The 21,890-nt window shown below is 38.8% G+C and overlaps 1 protein-coding gene across 7 annotated transcripts in view; it reads left to right on the top strand.

The window, feature by feature from the left end:
* The window catches only part of Cadps2 (calcium dependent secretion activator 2), a 505,709-nt gene that overhangs the window by 437,460 nt on the left and 46,359 nt on the right, over window positions 1-21,890 (top strand). For 4 of the 7 annotated variants that reach the window (XR_012908509.1, XR_012908508.1, XM_075953363.1 and 1 more), the window contains 5 exons: window positions 3,770-3,911; window positions 4,030-4,149; window positions 9,600-9,755; window positions 11,292-11,439; window positions 18,619-18,693. Coding sequence is in view for 4 of the 7 variants with exons in the window: in XM_075953363.1 (XP_075809478.1) it covers window positions 3,770-3,911; window positions 4,030-4,149; window positions 9,600-9,755; window positions 11,292-11,439; window positions 18,619-18,693 (641 nt within the window). In the remaining 3 variants the exon portion in view is untranslated. The remainder of the gene's footprint in view (window positions 1-3,769; window positions 3,912-4,029; window positions 4,150-9,599; window positions 9,756-11,291; window positions 11,440-18,618; window positions 18,694-21,890) is intronic. The other 3 variants (XR_012908510.1, XM_075953365.1, XM_075953364.1) reach the window with 1 other exon arrangement.

Genomic DNA, 21,890 nt, shown 5'->3' with positions numbered 1-21,890 from the left:
CAGAAGACACACAGGTCTTGTTTACTGACTGGATGAAGGGAGTGAAGAAAAGACTGTGACACTCAACTCAGCAATGCTGGTGTAGAGATGAGATTGGAAATCTCCACTTTGACTCTGGGGTGGGAACACAAAGATTGGGAAATGTAATGCTTTTATTCATTATATTTAATTTATTAATTCTTTTTCACACAATGTTTTTGATCATATTCTTGTCCCTCCCCCATATCCTCCCAGATCTTCTTCATCTCCCTACCCACTCCATGCTATTTCTTTTACCTAAAAAACTAAATAAATAAAACAAAAATGACAAAACAACAACAAAAAAGAAAATCAAAACATACAAGACAACGAAGCCACTACTTTCCAAATATAAAGACAACACTTGCTGGAAGTACCTGTGAGTCAACTTTCACTTAATCTTAAAATTATGGCAACATTTAATAACGCCGTTGAAAAGAATTATTTTTGACTTCTGCCTTGTATTAAACTGTGAATTCACTGCCAAATCGCCTGATATCTCTGTAAAGTAGCTTTTGACTTGAAGAGTTGCAGGCTCATCTGTAATTGTCAGAATTGTTAACAGGTCTTGGAGTAGTAAAACGGTAACCGTGGTTAGCAGTATGCTCCAAAAGGAGAAGCTAGACAGAGTTCTTTCGTTGTTTCTTGTTTGTTTGTTTGTTTGTTTGTTTGTCGGTGCTGCGCCGTAAGAATAAAGTTTAGTCATACAGTCTCGGTGGACAGCAGTGTAAAACCATCTGGTTTTAATAAAGATGATATTATCAGCCTACACATTTTCTTATAAAAGCAATCCACTGTATTTATAGGTCTTAAAAATATTAATCCATTTAATATTAATTAATAAAATGATACTAGGTTGACAGATGGACAAGTAGACAGGCAATATTTTATAGTAACCTAAATAAAAGAATTGTGATTTTTTATGATATAGATTAACATGTGGCTTTGGTGTCAAATCCGGGTTCTATTGCCTAGTAACTGAATGACCTTAGGTATATTTTCTAATCGCTCTAAACTCTTTCTTTAAAAATCTTCCTTTCTTCTTAGAGATTTTGGGACAGTTAAGTGACAAGAATGTACAATACAACTCAACACAGTGTTTGACACTCCAAAAATACTTATATAGAGGAGGAGGAGAGATCTTAAGCAAAGATGCAGTCAGTAAGATTTCATTACATTTCTTAATTGAGCTGTCATAATGATTTTGATATTTCAGGTGAGAACATATTACCCTTAAAGCTTGGCATCTTTATTTAGGTGGCATTTGGTGAAAGGGTAACTGAATTACACCTTGGACTGTGTTGTCTAGTTCTGTGACTTGCATCTCTGGGAATAAATGAAACACCTTCCTTCTGTGTACCAATGAAAACATCATAAGATGATATTAGTTTCTCAATAGCACATTTATCACTAAATACAATTTCTCTACTTGAATAAGAGACCTTTGCATACCAATAAGCAAGAAAAGATTTCTTTAGTGGTATGCCTGTATACCCACGGAGATCAGAGGTCCAAGTCGTGTGTATTCCTTAATTGTATTGCTTATACCTTATATTTTGGAGACAGTGTCTCCCAGTGAAGCTGGAGCTCCTGGATTCAACTGGATGGACAATCCAGGCAAGGCATGAGATACCCCTTTTCCTGCTTTCCAGCACTGAGTTTACAGGTGTGCATAACTGTGCCTAGCTTTTCCAAACTCAGGTCCTCCTTTGTAGATTTATTTGTTTGTTCATTTGATTTGTTTTTTAACGACAAAGAAAAACTAAGCCACATGAGAGATAAAACAAAATCAGTATTGCACATTCTGGATCTATTCCACCCTCACAAGTCCATTTTTCTCCACCCTTTGGCAAAATTATAAGCCACAGAAATACACTGAGAGCATTCCCTAAACATGTTATATTAGTGAATGGCATGTGCTTTGTCAAGGTCGTAAGACCGTCTATTCATTTTTATATAAAGAAAATAACATGAGAAGATGTCATATTGGCCATAAGACCAGACTGCTGGAGTTTCTAGAGAGTAGACTTGTTATGGCTCAACATGTGCAGATGTTCAAATCCAATGAAGTGAAGGAAATTGATGAGAGATTATTTTTTTAACATCTTCCACTTCTGACACCTTCATCAAAGCTACCATCATCATCCCTTACCTAGAACTTGTCACTAGCCACCTCTTCTCTTTTTTTGATGACCTCCATGTGCCATACAGTGACCAGAAAGACCAGGTCATTCCTTTACTGACAAGTGCCATTGTGACCAGAAAACTCCCACAGTGTCCTAGAACCTAGCTTCCCCCCAAAACTAGTCTTCCCTTTCCTGACTGGTGTTCCTTATCTTTGTAGGACACCAGCTCAGTCCCCTTGAAGTTTTATGCTAGCTATTTCTTCCACCCAGTAAACCACTCCCCACTACAGAGTTCCCATGGGAAACTTCTGATATTTGGATGAAATTTAAATCCTAGCTCATCTCTTCACATATGCCTCTCCTGACCAAAGACTGCAAGTGTGTGTGTGAGTTTGTACATGTATGTGTATACATGCATATGTGCATGTGTGTATTTTGAGACAGGGTTTCTCTGTAGCTCTGGCTGTCCTGAAACTCACTCTGCAATTCAGACTGGCCTTGCACTCACAGAGATCAACCTGCCTCTGCTTCTCAAGTGCTGATGTGGTAACGATGTATTTTTAATGAGTATATTTTTAGCTTGAAGATATGAAGCATTCATAAATGTGCTTAGGATATATTCGAGAAAAAATTTACAATGTATACTAATACTAATCAAAATATTAAAATTCTTTCTATCTCAATTAGCATTGCTTAGTACTTTCCTGCATAGTCTGTCCTTTCCAGGTGCAGGTTAGCCTCATCCTGTGGCCTGTTTTAATGAAATTGTGACCTTTGCATGGAAAACATCAATCTCCAGGAAGAGATAGGTACACCCTGTCCAATAGTCTTAACCAAGTAGAAAAAAATGTAAGACTTCTACAGTCCCTGTACAAAGAGTGTTCCAAACCTTAATTCTTCAGACTAATGGGAAACTGAGAGATAAAACGTGATGTTCTTAAATACAGAGGTATTGGGAATGAACGTGTAGGTCAGTGGTAGAGCATTTACCTAATATACAAAAACCCTAGGTTCGACCCCCAAAACCACTAAAGACACAAAAAGTAATGAACTAATTTGAATACTCAGAAATAAATCTCCAAGTACCTAAAAAAACTCGTGAATCAGAAAGGATATTCCTGGGGCCACAGCCATCCTCCCAGGTGAATGCAAAAGTATAGTTCTTAGATGTAATCAAGCTTACCTCACATCACTGAACAGGTTTAGCTTTTGCATCCGCGATACACAACCTAGCAAGGGTATTCTGACTCTGCTTAATTGCTGCATTTACATGTGTCAGGACCTTCTGTGGAGGCAACAGCTCCCTTGAATTTACAGTAAGTGGTCATGTGCTTATGTGTTAAATCTCTTAGGAAGTACAAACATACCACCTGCTTAGAACCTTTTACAGAAATAGAATCTATTTTTGTTTTGACAAGCATCTATGTAAGACTAATTATAATTCTGAGATAATTTCCATGATATAATATTCAATATAATGAACAAAATCCATTATCATCTCTCTGTATTCTGTCAGTTTTCCCCTGTGAGACTCTTTAAGAAAATTGAAATTCCACTTATTTTTTTTTTCCTGAGTAGCTGATATTATCTCTCCGACAAATACTGTTTCTTCTTGCTTCTTTCAGCACTTTTGTGTAATGGAAAATTTCACAAACATTTGCAAGAGATCTTTGTGCCCTTGGTTGTCCGCTACGTGGACCTGATGGAGTCTGCCATCGCCCAGTCCATCCACAGAGGTTTTGAGCAGGAGACATGGCAGCCTGTCAAGTAGGTATTCCGGTGTCCATAGCGCACCGGTCCTGGTCTTGACCTTATGACTTTACCTACAGCCATCTGTGGTTATTGCTTATGGTGCCCCCTTCCCACGTTGTTTGTTTCTTTACAGGAATATCGCCAACAGTCTTCCCAATGTAGCTCTTCCAAAAGTTCCAAGTCTGCCTCTTAATCTTCCACAGATTCCTAGCTTTTCTACTCCTCCGTGGATGGCTTCTTTATATGAGTCCACGTGTGTATCCCTCACTTACTTCCTGGTGTTGTGTTAGCTAGTGCATGGCCTGGGCTGTCTTCCGTGCAGATGTGTTCAGAGTGCATGGCGTTGATCACTGTTGGTTGAGGAGTACTGTCTTTGGCTTTATGCGTTTGAGTGTTTTAAGCTATTAAGCTGACCTTAGCATATTGATGATAAGTGATAGAGGTTGAAAGAAAGAAAGCACACTGGTTTTATGTTGTTCGTGTCTATTCTGTGTGGCAGATTCATTTTTTTTTTTTAAATCCCAGGTTGTAGAATCTCTCCTAAGTAGTCCAACCCTGAATTTCCTATGTTGATAATTGTGGTAAATTCAAGGATGCTTGCGTTCAGCTTTCTTACTGCCCACATCCTTGACTTTGTACATGAAGAAAACCATCAAAAAAGGGTTTCAATGGCATCATATTGAGTGGTTTTTATCTTAGTGTTAACAACAAAGAAGCGGAATTAGACCTTACAGAGAAATAAGTGCTCCCAATACCAGGATGTTCTTCTGCCATTCCTCTCCTGATTAAATTGAAAAACTTGCAATTTTAAGGTATTTTTGATACCTTTAAAAGCCACATTTATTTACTTCACCCTGTGGCTAACCTACCTACTACAGACTAAGAGTTATTATGGGAAAGGGCTCTAAAATTGAATAGGTCTCACATTAAACCTTAACTTGTGAATCGTAAATCTTTCTTAGCCTCCCTTTCCTTGGTTTGAAAATGGTTGATTCCGAATTTATAGATAGTCTGATGGGGGAAAAGCAGGAACACTGTATAAAAGTGTCTGGCACATACTAAGCTTTTTATAAATAATTACTGCTATTGGAACATGCTAGGTGTCCAAGAAATGGTAATTACTTCTCTGTATTATTATCCCATCGTTATTATTTACAGTTTTCTCTTTTGGAAAGTCAGAGCCTTATAGCAATCTAATGAAGTTACATACTTAGTTTACAGTTGTAAAAAGTCAGTAAATCTTTTGCCCATGATCTCATACTTATTCAGTTAGCACAACTACAAGACAAGAATTACAGAGAATTTATCCATGTGTTCAGAATTTCCTGTGTTCTAGATACAGTGCCAAGTTCTTTATCTCATTTTTATCATTATTACAACTGTGTAAGGTAAGTGTCACTATCTCCATTCCACAATTTAAAAACTGTCATTCCCGAGTAAATTAACAAGAGAAAAACAGCTATCATTGATAGACAAATTGTAAATGATAGGCAAAAATTTGAACCCACACTCGTTGGCCCTCCAAACCCTTCACATGCTTCACTTTTTATTCTGCTTCAACAGAACAGACTGCTCAAAAACTTACTAACTTTCTCTGTACCCACTACCCACCATCAAATCTATTCGATCTTGTATATATCCAATCAGGAAAACAAAGAGAAAGAGACCAAGAAAGAGAGCAATAGCCTGTGAAAAAGCTTGGTAGCATTCTCCCAAGTTAAACACCATTATAGACAGAAAACACGACTAGGTTATAGTCCTACGTGTCAATTATTTTCTTAGACTTAGTTGCTTTATGCCCTTGGACTATATAGCGTGATTTCTGTGTATGCTCAGACATTACCTTTGCAGGATAAGAGCCTTTCTAAATTTATGATTTTGATCTCTCTACTGGTGTACAATTTTACTTTTCCTCCTCCTTCTCCATCTACATATTTACTAGCACAGCGTTGTGGACATTATCCTGTATCATTTAGTTTCTTATTACTATTCTGTTAGCTTGGAGGTGTATGGGAAACCTGAGCCCTTTCTTTTGTTGTTGTTCAAACCCTTAACAAAGTGACATACATCTTAAGCCAGGAATCATGGCAAGTGCCTAATGATGCCTTCATTGTCCTAGGCAAATACAAAATGTAAAAAGTTGACCTCCATGATATTTACCAAGATTATTAGGTTCTTTGTTGTCATAGTGACCGTGGTTATTCATAATGTTATGATGTTATTGCAATTCTCGTTTTACATTGGAGCATGTTTATTGTACAAAATAATGAGTTTCATTCTGAAAGTCTTACACATATGGATCATAATTTACTCTGATACATCGTGGCCTGCCCTTCCTGTCCCCTCCTCTTCCAGCGGTCCCCGTTCTGTTCCCAAATAGTTTTCTACTTCTACTTTCAGGTCTTTTTGTTCTTTTGAAGTCTAAGTCCAGAGTATTGGCAACACCATGTAACACTTGTCTTTCTGAGCCTGGCATTTTTATATTCATTTTCCTACTGTTTAAATCAGTTCTTCTTGATGTTTTGTTATAAAACATTGAGGAATAAGAAATATTTCCATTTTGGGTTAAAATTAAAGAATTTACTCCCAGTAGAATGAAAAAGTGCTTTGAGCAACTCAACTAAGGTGATAGATCACTAGGAGAACAAGCCCCTATGTAGGCCCTAGGTTTGATCCCAAGTTGACTAAGGTGATAGATCGGTAAGAGAGCAAGCCTCTAATGTAGGCCCTAGGTTTGACCCCCAACACCAAAAAATAAATAAATAAACAAACAAACAAATAAAAAGGTGGCTTTGACAAAGTTGCCCCGGGCTGGCATTACAGCCTCTGGCTGATGTATAGCAGCCATCAATACCTGCCATCATTGGTAGCTTCTTGGGCATAGAAGCAGAGATGATGCCAGTGCCTCTTGGGACAGGGATAGGGCATACAACACAGATCCACAGCAACCTCTGACCTTGCACAGAACAGTATATGGCTTGCCAATCTTTTCCCCCAAGTAGCCTCTCCACACAGGAATGATGGAAAGCTTGACCAAGGTGATGCCCCTCAGATGGCAGTGGCTACCTCATTGGAGTATTTAACTCTAAGACCAACATGTCCATTATAGTCCTCAATAGTGACAAAAGCCTTGAACCTGGTCCTCTGTGGCCCGAGTCTGCTTCTGCACTGGCATGATCCTTAGAACCTCATCCTTCGGGGATGTTCCTAGGAAAAATTCAATGTGGTGGTCCAGCTTGGTGATGGGATCCACTCCTTGTCTTCATCTTTACCTCCATGAGCCTCACAGCCTTGACCATGACCACAGCCTCTACAATGACAAGGAATCCTCCACAGAAGCTGCCATACCCTCCTAATCCTGGGTCCCGGGTCCACCTGCACCAGCATCATCTGCCATTTGATGCTTTCCCAGAGAAGAAGGCTCCCAACGTTTTTAAGAAAGAAAGATCCAGATGATCCCTGCCTATCTCTCTCTCTCTAGATAGAGTCATTATTTGGAAAGGGGTGGCAGTAATTATCATTAGCCCTGCAGATAAATGTCACTGAGCTAAATTTTGACTGACTTAGAGAATTTATCAGCATCCATTATTCACATTTGAGTTCTTTAATCTGTAAGTAATGTTTTTAGGACTAGGTCACTGATTAGAAATAACCTTAAATGCAAAGTCTCTGAATAAATTGCAGGTTATCTGGACCAAATCCAGAGAAAACCTATTTATATTTTTTCATCTATTCAATTATAACAGACACTTATTAGACCAATTAAATTTCCAGTTAAACACATTGATTGTCTCTAATTTTAACATAGCATTAAGCAGAAGAAAACCACGGTCATGTCTTTATCAAGTAGAATTCACATTTTGTGTAAAATAAATTAATAGATTTATCTTGGCTATGAGATCTTGTTTTGTTTTGATGATAATTTTTGTTGGTGGTGTATTGCGAAAGCATGCACATTTCCAAAGTTACAGTCCTCCAAAATTTATTAGCCGGCGTTGCCTCTTGCCAAGTACCTCCAATTAAAGCACAGCTCTTCTAACTATACCCACTGGATACATGAGGGGAGATTGCCTACCCCGTTGTTCTTCTCATGTCCTTCTTGTACATGGGATCCATGTGAAGAGGGCATTGTCTTACACATTCTTCACGGCAGTATCGGTGCAGCCTTGTCAGGTCTTTACTGAGGCTGCATGCGGCACACATTAAGGTGCAGAGACAATCCGTCAGGAAAATTCGGCGTGCGCTATTCAGTTTTGTCATGATTGGTCCCCTGAGAACTTCACTCCGAAGACGAGTTGGCTAGACCAGGAGATCCTGAGAAATTCCTGGCAGAACAGATAGAGATAGCAACTTAAATTGGAGCTAGAACTGAGACACTGAGGCCAGGGTGCAGGGCAGAAACCAAGCTTTTAATTAGCCAGGGCAAGGGTGACTTTTCTAAAGCTCGCTAATTGAGTTATATTTAGCTAAACATTGTGGTCGTTTAAAATAATTTGTCTTAAAGTCTCCAGTGTGACCTTGTAAGAAATGGGTTTTATTTCTTACATTTTGTTTTACAAAGTAAGAATATAAATTTAGTGTAATAAATGTGAAATAGTTATTAGGACACTGAGAACAAATAAATCAGACCTTTTTTTTTTTCTTTTTACTTCTGCTTTGCTCTGATTTCACGATTGAGTCTCAATATGTTCTAATGTAGGAGTATTTTACTTTCAAACATCTGTCATCCTATCAACTGGATACTTGGCTCATGGAAAGTAGTGATGGTATCACTTGCTCAAATAACATACAAACTCAGCTGCAGATTACCTTCATACATACCATTTCCTAGAGTAGTTTTCTCACTATAGTGAATGCTGGCTAAGTCATGCATAAAGACTGGAAATGCATGATTTTGCTCCAACTTCAGAGCACCTCAAATACCACTTCTGTGTTAGACCATTTCTGTAATGTTAGATTTGAGTCATAAGGTAGAAGCAGCATAAAGCAGTTCAAACTTAAAGCAAAGGTTTTCCTTCCTACCTTATTTTCTTATTTTCTGTGTGCTCCGTTCTTGTAGATAGAAACCACAGTGACGACAGAGGTGTAGGTACATGGATGGCAGTAAGGTATTAATAGGTGTGAGCATTCAAGTTTTCTTGCACAAAACACTTTTCCAAATCTAGAAGAGAGGATAATTTTATGTATTCATCATTATCTTAGAAATTGGTAAAAAATGCTTAAAATATCTGTCCTATGCACAGCTTGATTTTTATTTTGTTTTGTTTTGTTGAGACAGGGTTTCTCTGTGTAACAATCCTAGCTCTCCTGGAACAAGCTCTTGTAGACCAGGCTGGCCTCAAACTCATAGAGATTCATCTGCCTCTGCTTCTGCCTCTGCCTCTGTCTCCTAAAGGCTTGTGCCCCCACTGCCCGGCTACACAGCTTGATATCTTATCTTTTGTCTTTTTTGTACCCAGTTTTGTCCCCTTTGCAAAAACTCACTACTGCATCTATTTCTCTCATGTTCTTTTTGCCTTACCCCGTTAAGAAGTTGAAAGGAGGACTTAGAACGCCAACCCAAGAGAAGCCTGGCTCATGAGAGATTGTATGTGGTCAATCCTTCACTGATGGCAATAGCACAGAAAGGAAAATCATGGGTGGTCCATGTTGTTGTGAATGCTGCAAGTTCATAGTGCTCTTCGTTCTTCCTCTTTCTTCTAGCAATGGCTCAGCAACATCTGAAGACCTGTTCTGGAAACTTGATGCACTGCAAATGTTTGTCTATGACCTGCATTGGCCAGAACAAGAATTTGCCCACCACTTAGAGCAGAGACTTAAACTTATGGCCAGTGATATGATAGAGGCCTGTGTCAAAAGGTAGATGTGTGTTTCAAGTTGCTGCTTGGTCTGCTAGCACCCGTCATACCACAGTTTGCCAAATCCCCGTTATTAATTACCACAGGGAAGAAATGAGTATGAACCACTGTTTCAAAATGTCCTGGATATTGCATTCTCTGACGATAGGGTATTAATAGGTGTGAGCATACAAGTTTTCTTGCATAAAATACTTTTCCAAATCTGGAAGAGAAGATAATTTTATGATATTTTAAAGATAATTTTAAGATAGTTTTCTTAATTCTGAGAACCCATGTCATTGATGAACTCAGTCTGACGATACTGTTTCCAGGTCTCCCACCCATTTCTCTAATCAGTAGCACCTACATTATATTAATCACATCAACCATGCGTGACTCTCTAGGAGTACTGTGATTTATATTCCCAAAATAGCATCTCCTCAGACATCCAGAAATGGTCTACTGAGTTCTCATGCCTTATGTATTGTGTCTGTGTGCAGTGAAGTGGGCAGATAAGCTCAAAATACAGTTAGCACCATCCACGTTCCAAGGTTACTCACCGCTTTCTGGAATTTGCCAGTTACATCAGATGATGTAGTAGTGTGCATTCCTCGGCACTTAACCAGAAATAACTCAAAGACTTCAGAGTCTTGCAAATATCCTTTTATTTGTAAATAGTTCTTGCAATGTTAGCATAGCATGCTAATAAGTCAAATGTCTCCTGTGCCTCTACTTATGATGTGTTTACTTGTGTCTTTGATTTTGGGGGGAGTACACATGAGTCACACTCAAATATTAGTTGGAACAACTGAGTACCCCTACCAAGTATCTAAACACATTGAGCCAAGAAAGTCCAGTTCTTAGAGTAATGTGAATGCCCTCCTAAGACAAGACTGTGATTTGGATTATTTAATTTTTAAAACTCTCTCAGCTGTGAGTTACAAGTCTCAAATCTGTAGGTCAGATTATGGTGGTGGTGGTGGGGTCTTTAACAAAAGCCTATAAATTACCTGTTTCACAAGTTTTTACCTGGAACTTCAGGCATTTAAGAGGCAATTTAAATGACATAAAAGGATTGTCGTTTTCTGTGGTTTGTTAGTTTTCCAGCTTTCTAGACTGGTACCGTTTTATTTCATTCTGCATGAACACACAGAATGTCTTCTGCTTAAATACAGAAAGAACATGTAGTTTTTCTACTTGGATATTAACTTAGGCACTAAGTAAAATTCTCATCAAATATGGCACATGAGATATAACCAAAAGCTTCATTTGGATGTCTGTATTGTCTTGAATGGCTGCATAAACTAGCACTTAAAATACCACTTGGTAAAGAATACAAACTCTGTTCTTCTATAGAAACATCACAGTCTAAGCTTTATTTGAGAAACCTACATAGAACAGGCCAGCAGGTCCCAGTTCCCTACTCCCTAGCTCCAACATGCTACTTACTCTGTTTCTGCTTGTCTTACATTATCAGCTTGTAGAATTGATTTCACTTTTACAAATGGGAAGGATGTATGTCGAGATCTCTTACTCTAATTCATGTTTTAATAACTAGAACAAGAGCTGCGTTTGAACTCAAGCTGCAAAAGGCAAACAAAACCACCGACTTGCGCATCCCAGCTTCCGTGTGCACCATGTTTAATGTATTAGTGGATGCTAAAAAGCAAAGCACCAAGCTTTGTGCCCTGGATGGAGGACAGGAGGTAAGTCCTAGGGGTCAGTAGTGTGACAGGGAGGATCCTCTGCTCTGGACAGCCTCTCCTTTTGTTTATAAGCCTGCTAAAACTTCCCAAGTGGTGTTTAATTTCCCGTATACCATTTTGGTGTTGATGATTTACATAAACATTGCTTGTTGCAAGCAAATAAGAAAGCTAAAATTATGCCTACTTTGTTTATACAAATTTAGAAGACTCAAGAGTTTGCATCCATAAAAGCAAGGCACAAAAATGATTGCATATGGAAAACTTTATTTATACAGAAGTTTCCTTTTTTAAGGATCAAGTAGACACTAGTTCTTACTGGGCCAAGTGAGTTTGCTCTGTGGGTAAAGGTCTCCGAACTTGCCACCAAACCCAATGTCCTCAGTTTCATATTTGGGACCCACATAGTGGGACTGGAATTGCTACAAGTTGTACTTTGTCCTCTACACAATGCCAAGGACCCACCCCACGTCTACCTCCATAAACATGAACGCAGAATAAATTAAAATGCAGTTTAAATTTCAATAAACATACTAGTTCTCGCTAATAAAAATATCATTATTTCACTTTTAAATTTTGTTTGTTTGTTTATTTTAAACTCAAAACTCTGCAACATCATCTTACCTCATGATTTGTTTTTGTTGAAAGTGTTGATTGGGTAAAAATGGATCCGTATTTGTAGATTTGTGTGTTTACATTTTTACATTGACATTTTGTGTCCTTTCCTGTTGTCATTACTTTTTTCATCGTTTCTTTGTTCTTCCCCATGTTCTCCTTCATCATTACCTCATTTTTCCTCCATCACATGATCCAGTTTAGGAGCCAATGGGTAAGTCTCCTGTTTTGTTTCGGTTTGGTTTGGAGTTTTCTACATTCGTGGGTGGGGGAGAGTGTTGTTTGTGTTTGGAAAAGCCTATCTTCCATTTTAGAATTATGTACTCTTTGCTTTCATCTTTTTCAAATTAAAATAATATTCTATTTTCAAGTTTTCTTAAGACATCTAGTGTATCTACAAAATTAATAGCATGTAAATGCTTATACTTTAGAAGATGTCAGACAGAAACTTTTTCTCTCGGGCAACAGAATCTACAAACTATTCTTACATTTTGAAAACATAAAATTCCTTAAAGCCAAGTGAATTCAGCATCCTTTAAACCAAAGTCCAAATAAATATGCAGGGAGAGTGACTTATTATTTTCAAGTATGTAGTTTATACTTCCTGTAGAATATGGAGTTGGAGCTTTAGGTAATCATGAACCCTATGTCAGGGAAACTCCTAAGTACTGGTATCAGGGGGCTAGACCCATGCGCAAGGTCACTTCATACTGAAGAATACAAATATGGATTTCAATAATCCTCAAAAACCTAGGATGTAAGTATCAGCCTCCTCTGGTAGGGAGGAATCAGTCTGCACCATGAGACCCATACTAACCCCTAAAATAGTGCCCTAAAGTGGTAAAGTGGTACCTGACCTTTGGAGGTTAAGGCCCTCGAATTTTCATGCATACGTGATTGACCAGATTGCATTCTGTTATTGTCATTATTCAGTATTATTTTTCTTCTGTTACCATATTCATTCTTATAAACCACTCTGCTGAAACCTGAAAACCAAATATCGGGACCTTACTTACTTAGCTAGCAATTTTATAGACTTGGCTAAGTACAAAGGAAACTAAGAATACCTACTATGTGAACTTCTTTCTTATTTAACCTAGGTATAGATATTAGCTATTTGGGTTTCATTTATAGTCATGTATATATGCTCATAATTTTCTGTGTGCAATTTAAGGAGAAAATATATTTCTAATACCATATCATACAGTCATACAAATTTATAGTAACTGATCTGCCAGTGTTACAGAATGTTCAGTAGTTACTGTCTGATCACTCACAACGTGATTTATTGCTTCTTATTATCCAAACGAGTAAGCCGCTGGCATGGATGCTAATGGCCCCTAATCACCTCTTCATGTTTTTCAACACCCAGATGTAAGCCTGTGCTGTCAGTCTGAGAATATTATCTTAAGTGGCTTCATAAGCTCATTGCTCTCTCATCTAGATGATGGAATGAGCTTCCCACAAATACTGAGCGAATATATTAGTTCTAATATGTACACAGTACCTACAATGTACCAGGCTCTTGTTAAATATGTGTTGAACAATGAGCAGGCTGATGTATTATCACTGCTCTAAAATTCTTCCCCTGCAAGAAATGATTCATTCTAGTACTTAAAAGAGAAGTAGCCACTGCATACACAAACGACAAGCCAAGCGATTCTTTACATTAAGAAGTGAGTTGTTTTGAAGAGTAATCTGCTACTATTCATTATGTCTGCATCTGTACCTTCTCACCAGAGACAATTAGTTCCTTACAACTTTCACACAATTAATGCAGTTCAAAATGTGCAGGTGTAAAACCTATTAGCAACCCTGAAAAGTGGTAAACAAGTACAAAAGAAAAGGATTGTAATGTTGCTTTTAATCTCCAATAGATACACTTACAGAATTGTTCAGTTCCTCCCTTTGTCTGCCTCCCTGTCTCTCTGTTTCTCTCTGTGTGTCTGTCTTTCTGTCTCTCTCTCTTTGTCTCTCTGTCTATGTCTCCCTCTGCCTCTCTGTCTCTTTTCTTTCTCTGTCTCTCTCTGTCTCTGTCTGTCTCCTCTCTGCCAGGATTTGAAATTGTTCCAGAGAGTAACGGAGTTGTTAACAAAACTAGATTAATGGACAGTTCAGAAACATGTAAAACATGTACTATGAATGAAATTATGAATGAAACAGAAAGGAAGCTAATTCACTGAACTCTAATAATCTGTTATGAATATATTGTCATTGACGAAATTAAAAATCCCTCCACTCCTAACCACACCAAAGACCTGCCTGTGTCCCCAGATCGCAATTCTATTTTCTTTTGTGATACGTGATGAGGCAAAGATGCTCTCTGAGGCCCAGTATGGGGGTTAATGAAGTGATTAGTGACTGGATGGTCTACTCACATGACAGGTGTTTATCATGAGTCAACAGATTTAGGCCAGTCCCGCAGGACCGATGTTGAGATCATAAAACCACCACATTGTTTTAAATCCTCAGTATCCAGTACTATAGAAAAGCGGATGACTACCTATGCTGTAGACCTCCATCTGCCCTCTGAGCCACGTCACCCTGGTCCCATTGGCCGAGAATAAAGAAGTGAGAATGTGAACAAATCAGTGAGTAGCTCAGGTGAACCAGTGGTCCTACTTGGACAGGATTAGTTATTAGTTAAAGGGGAGTTTGCCCATTCCCAGAAGAAGCAGACCAATCCTACTAATGCAACCCAAAACAAGGACCAAAGTCTAGGCTGCACTGGCATTTGGTCAGTCTCAGTTTCCAACATATTTGCGTGTGAACAGTCGAGTGAAATGATGCTATCCAACGGAGTGGAGCAATGCCAGGATTTCAAATGTGCCTGAGCTGTGAAGCAAGGATTTCTAAATGATTGCCCAAATGTAAATTGAGATTCAGTCTCAGAAGAAGAAAGATATAACCTGTTTGCTTGTGAGGGCAGATGTGGAAAAAAATCAGCTTGCAACTGAGCTACACTCTGCCAACACTATGGTACATAGGACTAGCAGTTTGACTTGAAATAGCCCAATAAGAATATTTTTAGGGGGCAGGAGAGATGGCTCAGAGGTTAAGGGCATTGCCTGCTCTTCCAAAGTTCCTGAGTTCAGTCCCCAGCAACTACATGGTGGCTCACAACTGTCTGTAATGGGGTCTGGTGCCCTCTTCTGACCTGCAGGCATACACACAGACAGAATATTGTATACGTAATAAATAAATAAACATTAAAATTTAAAAAAGAATATTTTTAAATAAATGTAAATGTTTTTACAAGAATTTGCAAAGGTTTTGAAGCTGGGGAGATGGCTTAATCAACAAAGTGCTTGCTATATGAGCATAAGGACCTAAATTCAGTCCCTTGGAGCCACCTGCAAATGCTTGGGATGCAGGATTGCACTCTGAGATCATGGAGGAAGAAAGAGAAGGACCCCTGGGATGTGTTGGTTTGCATGTCTAGCCAAATTGGAAATCCCCCAGACCATTAAGATCCTGTATCAACAAACAAGATAAACAACTGCCAAAGAATAGCCCAAGGTTGACCTCTAACTTGCATGTATGTAGACACCCGTACACACATATGCACACACATATCACACACACACACACACACACACACACACACACATACATCATTTATAAAAGTTTTTGTAGTCAGGGACAAAAACTTTCTAAATTTTTATCAACGATGTTATCTGATCGTTGAAGTGGAAAACAATGTGTTGGTTTTAGCGTAGGCAATAAAGATAGCTTTACAGAAAAAATTCTGTTTGTTGCTATCTTGTGATTTAGAGTGTTACCTTTTATCTTGGGAAGCCATCAGGTCTACTGAATAATTTACTAGCTTTCTTATACCTGTATTGGCATACCCATATAACCCATACCTACGGTTTGCTGTCTTTGCAGAATGGATACCTTAAATATGGATGTTCATATACATTTTGGCTGGTGTTCCCAGATGATGGGATGAATCTATAGCAGCTGACTCCCATAGTATTTAAATCTAGTGACCCCATACTTATTGACCTCTGAAATAATAGATTAAAGGTTTTGATCCTTTTGTTTTTTGTTTTAACTTCACTCATTCTTATACGGTCATTTCTCTCTCTCGTCCTTTCTTTTCTTGTGCTCTATGTCTATATCAGGAATCAAAGAAAGTATATCAAGAGATTGTACATTATCAGAATTTCTTGACCCCCCAAGGTTCATTGACTTTCTAAGCCTTTCAGTAAAAGGAGTATAAATGGCTTCTTGAGTGGCTCATGACTGGTTTTAAGAATGGCCGGAATTAATCCAATGGAAAAATGTAATGTGTAACCTCTATTATCTTATATGTACTAGCATTCTGAGATATTTTGTTTCTTGAGAATTAAAATATGGAAGCTAGAGAGATGACTCAGTAGTTAAAAACAGTGGCTGTACGTCTAGAGGATCTGAGTTCAACTCTTAGCACCCACATGTTGGTTGACACTGTCTATAACTCCAGACCCAGAAAACCCATGCCTTCTACTGGCCTCCTGCGGCACCAAACAGGCAAGACAAATAGGCAAGATATCCATACACACATGAAGAATAAATACAATAAAATATTTTTTAAAATATTTAAAGAGTGAAAATATGAATCAATGGCAGGTAAAGGCTTGAGGCCCAGGCATGTTTAAGAACATGTTTGAGGTGCCGTGGGCCTCAGTAGCACTTCCCTGTTGTGGACTGTTTCCATTTTGGTGGAATGTAGGAAGCTCGTGCCTGTCTCCTGTATCTCTTTGCAGTTCCTCCCCACAGAGGGGCCATAACTGCTGTTTCATTCCTTTGTGCTGCACAGACATGGGTCTGGAGCAGGGACATGAAAGGGGAGAGGCAGAACTCATTTGCATAAGCTCTTTCAACACCCAGTTCCTTGTGCAGCTTTTGACTGGGGCTGGGAGGCCCTTCTGCAAGTTGTCTGTTGGGTTTCACCCTACAAATCACTTAGTCCGAGTACTGAAACCATTGCATTGGACCTGAGGCGTGTTTATGGTCCAGGGCATTAACTGTTTAAAGTAAATCTGGACTACCTACCAGTCAGCTTGTATGACTGAACATCACTCTTCTGCTTCAAATTTGGTTTTTTTTTAATTGTCTCATTTCCTATACCAATATTCCAACTCTCCTGCAGTGTAAATTCACCCATTATGTCCAAACGCCTGTTCTCTTTGTCCTCTGGGGACCAAAGCTTTGGGAGTCAGCAAGGTTTTAAGTGAACCAGACAATTACTACATACCAGAAATCTCAGTGATCAAGTGCATGTGGTTAATCTGAGACTAATGTCAACACACACACACAAACACACACACACACCGGGGGGGGGGGTGAGGGGGAGGAGAGAGAAAAAGAAAGAAAATAACTTAGAAGCTCCAACAGTATTCTTCATTACTTACACAAGGAGATGATGACCACTCTAGCTATTAGTAGAGCCCTTGAGGGTGTGGGGATCATTCCCTCGTATTCCAAAGCGAGCCTGAGTTGATGTTTTGTTCTGTGTGGAAACTTTGAGACATGTTTTCCGCAGGAAGAAAAATGGCTTTCAAATACATCGAACTTAGGGAAGCATTCAGCTGGCAGCTGTGAAGCTGGTCTAATGTTTATCCTGACATGAGTACTTTTAGTCTGTGCACTATGCGCTCTGTTCCTGGAAGCCTTGATCATCAGGATAGGGTTGGTCTTTACAAGTCGCATTTTCTGTCAAGTGGCCATTGGGGACAATCTGCTGTCAGATAAATGCTTCCAAAGAAAGAATTGCTGTTTAAATAGAGGTGCCTACATATGCCAGGAAGCCCAAGCTTCTGCTAATTTAATAAAGGAGCCTTCTAGTAATCTTTAGAGAAGAAAGCAAAAGCGGGAGTCTTTCAGGTTTATTTTAAATACATCTTTTTTGTATTTATATAAAGACATCTTGTTGGTGAGGAAGCAGTAATAAAGCTATGGGGAGCAGTGTCATTTAATTATAGCTTTTATGGCCTATTAATTTGTTACCATCTATTCCCTTTTGTTGATGAAATTTTAATTTTGCCCTTGCTTGAACATGTTGTAAGAATTGTATACGCTGCTGCTCCTGGGCTGACAAAAAGTCTCCTTTTAGGGAGAACAATTGGCAGCGCATTTTATTTCTAGAGCACATTTAAAATAACTTATGAATGAGAGTTGCCAGACATGAAATGCTGTATTAATTAAATCTCCTTTGAGTCCCCTTGTTTCTCTGGCTAAACCAACCCTTTAGAAAAATACAGGGCCACCTTCATTACAGAGGAGAAGACAAAAAGCACCCTTCACATTCCTCTGCCTGAATACGGATAAGGACTCAATTCAGCCGCCGTAATAACCCCATTAGCTGCTTAACTCAACAGCGCACATGGGAAAATTTTCCAACCGCAATGTAAAAAAGTGTTGACTGGATGGATCATTGTCACAGCTTTGTCCTTTTAATGTTCAAAACGATCATTTTAAGTAAATTTGATATGCCGTAACTAGTAGCTTTATAACCGTCATGACTTACAGCAAAGAATTCACGTCTGTATCCACTAATGCATTTTGTCTTTTCAAACCTAGCAACAGTACCATTCAAAAATAGATGATTTGATTGACAACACTGTGAAAGAAATCATTGCCCTGCTAGTTTCAAAGGTAATGTATCATTTTTTCTCCTTTGCAAATGAAATTAAGAAATAATCATCAAATGAGAATTTTTGATATCTCTTATGTTTATAAATATCTAAGTGTGAAATGGTAGTTTAAAAAATAAATGTGACTGGGGTATATAACTTAGTGCCAGAGTGCCTACCTGGCATGCACAAGGCCCAGGACTCAATCACTAGCAAAACAAAATAAGCAAATACATGCAAGAGTACACACACATAGACACAAACACCGAAGCAAAGTTGTTTCAGTTTTGAGAAAAACTCCAAACAAGAAAATGAACACTGTGTCAATCAACACTGTGGGGATTGATTTGTTGGATTGCTTGTGTGAAGAAATTTGTCATTTCTTGGACTGTTTTCCTTTGCAAAACAATTCTTCTTTCCAAGAATTCTTTATTATACCACATTCACGCTCGCCGTTTTCCTTTCAAAGCAAATCTGAGTATCTTCAGTCTATGAATTCAGCCTGTTTGTTGTAGATCTCCCTAGGGCTGGAGATCTAGCCTTAAGCACAGACAAAGCTGGCAGGATCGTATCAGAACTTAACCCCCCAAATTTTCTGCTTGGTGCTTGGAATGCCTTCAATAAATGCAATGGTATTTCATTGTATACACGAAAGTCAGCAATAAATGGCTTTGCCATTTGGCAATTATGTGACTTAGAGGCCGCTAAGACATAACAGATGGCCATGGATATAGTTTGCAAAGATTGGGCATGTTCAGAGAGGCATGGGCACAAACGTAGGTATCATTTGAAATCAAAGCTTACTAAGGAAGTGATGCTGACAGCACCAAGAACTTAAAGAGGTAGAGAATTCATTGGCTAATGGGTTCAAGGTCCTAGCCACATGAGATAGATAAGGACTTTACACTAAGAGCAATGATGTTTGTGATTATTGAATCATCTAATCCAAAACACCTAGAAGAGATGAGCGTATAATGATCTCATCTGGAAGAAGCCGCTTTTTTAAAGGGAGAGAGACCACGCCCCAATGGACTGGTATCTCAGCGGGTATTGGCTGGAGGAGCCGAAGGACCTCCCGCAACAGGTTGACACTGTGCCCATTTAACAAAATAATAGTAGATTCACACCCAGAGCCTATGAACTCCACAACCATGGATTCTTAGCTAGATTTACAGCACTAGGCATGTATTTTCTCCTGTGGAACTGGTCTTAAATCTTCTCTGAAAGAGTTGGGTATTCCCATAGCATTTCTGCCACTATAGAGCCCTTGGACATACCTTGCCACACTGGTTGCCATTGTAGTTCACAGGGTTCACAGCTGTGCCCCCTCCCTTTGGCCTGAATAGCACCTTCTAGTCTGAAAGCCAATCACCAGCAGGGAGGAATCTTCCTGGCCAGTATCACCTTGGTGTCTTCATTTCCTCTGATAAAAGTAAGTGGTGTCTTCAGCAATGGGGTCTCAGTAAGCTTTTTTTAGCGTGATTACTTTGAATTCTGTATCAGACACTTTGTGCATTCCACTTATTTAGGCTGGATAAAGGTTTATTTTATTTCTTTGGTTGTATCATCCTTCTCCGATTTGATCATCCATGTGTTGGTGCCCATTCCTCCAAACAACCAATTGCTTTGACCAATATTTACAAATTACCTTTAGACAGAAACACCTTTCATCAGTCACCATGGGAAGAAATTTAGCTTGAGCCAACTGACATGGTCTCCAAGTGGGCCAGCTGCCAGGGTTTGAGGAGTGGATAAATGGTGGGTTTATTCATTAAGGAAGGAAAATATTTTTATGAAACAGTTCTTAGATGTCAACACGCCAGAAAATTACGTGTGAGCTGTTAAAATGCATTGTACAATACCTTAGTCTTCGTTCTCTCTAAATGAGACATCTGGGAAGAGGAGAAGGGTCTATATTTAATATAAGCATCCTTCCCTTTCTATTCCAAGAAATATCTGGGGATGTACTAGGGTTTGTTCCACTTTAAATGTCTGATGGAATTAGGCTGTGAATTTGTCCAGCCCTGGGCTTGTCTTTGTTTAGCTTAGTTTTACTTCTATGACAGTTTCAACTCATTATTTATTGTTGATATGTCACACCTTTTTGCTTCAATTTGGAATTTGGTTATGTGTTACATATTTTTCAATTTACTGCAGTTTAAGTTTTCAAATATTCTTAAAAGATGAGCTGGAAAGATGGCTCAGCAGTAAGAATACTGGCTGCTCTTCCAGACAGCTCAGGTTTGATTCCCAGTACCCACCTGGCGGCTCACAACTGTCTGTAACTCCAGTCTCAGGGATATGATGCCCTCTTCCAGCCTCCTCAGGCACTAGGCACTCATGTGGGTAGTGATACAGATACACATGTAGGCAAAATTCCTGTACACATACAATACATAATAAAATTTTTAAAATATACTCCTTAATGAACCTATTTGTGTATAGTCTCTCCCCTCATCTGTCTGTCTGTCTGTCTGTCTCTGTGGTGTGTGTGTCTCCATCTCTCACTCACTTGTTCTTCTGTTTGTTTATTTATCGTGTCTTTTCTCTCTTTTAGTGAGTTTGGCTAAGGGTTCATCAATTTTATTTTTTTATAAGAATAATTCTCCATTTTACTCTTTTATGTCAGTATTATTTGCTTCTCTGGTTTTTAATTATATCTGCTAATTATGGATTTTGTTGAGACCTTGCACATTGTTAATTTATTATTTGTGTTTTTTTAACATAGTCACTCAATGTTTCCTGCATTGGTGTATCTCACAGTTTCTGGTAACTGGGTTTCCATTTTTGTGTTTTTCAGATTTTTTATTAGTGTTTTCAAATATGTATGTCTGTGTGTGGGTATGCACATACACATGTGTGTGGGTATGCACACACCACAGAGCCAGAAGCATCAGATGCCCCATGTTCCGGTGGTAGTAAACTACCTGACATGAGGGCTGGGAACTTGCTCTGTAGATCAGGATGATCTTGAACTCTGTAGAGGTCAGCCTGTCTTTACCTCCCGTGTGCTGGGATCAAGGCATGCATCGTCACGACCAGGCTAATGCAGATAATCTTAGGGCAGAAGTTTGTATGCTTTAAGTACTATTTAAATGATAAACCATGTTCTTATTGTTGCTCTTGTTTTTGACTACAAGCCCATATTTCCAGTGGCCTCCTGACTACCTCCACAAGTCAGTTTTTGTGAGAATGTGAGCATCAACTTCAAACTCAATG

This window comes from Microtus pennsylvanicus, chromosome 19 (genome assembly GCF_037038515.1).
Source record: "Microtus pennsylvanicus isolate mMicPen1 chromosome 19, mMicPen1.hap1, whole genome shotgun sequence".
In the NCBI taxonomy this organism is placed as follows: Eukaryota; Metazoa; Chordata; class Mammalia; order Rodentia; family Cricetidae; genus Microtus; species Microtus pennsylvanicus.
This window is presented reverse-complemented; position numbering and strand designations above follow the sequence as displayed.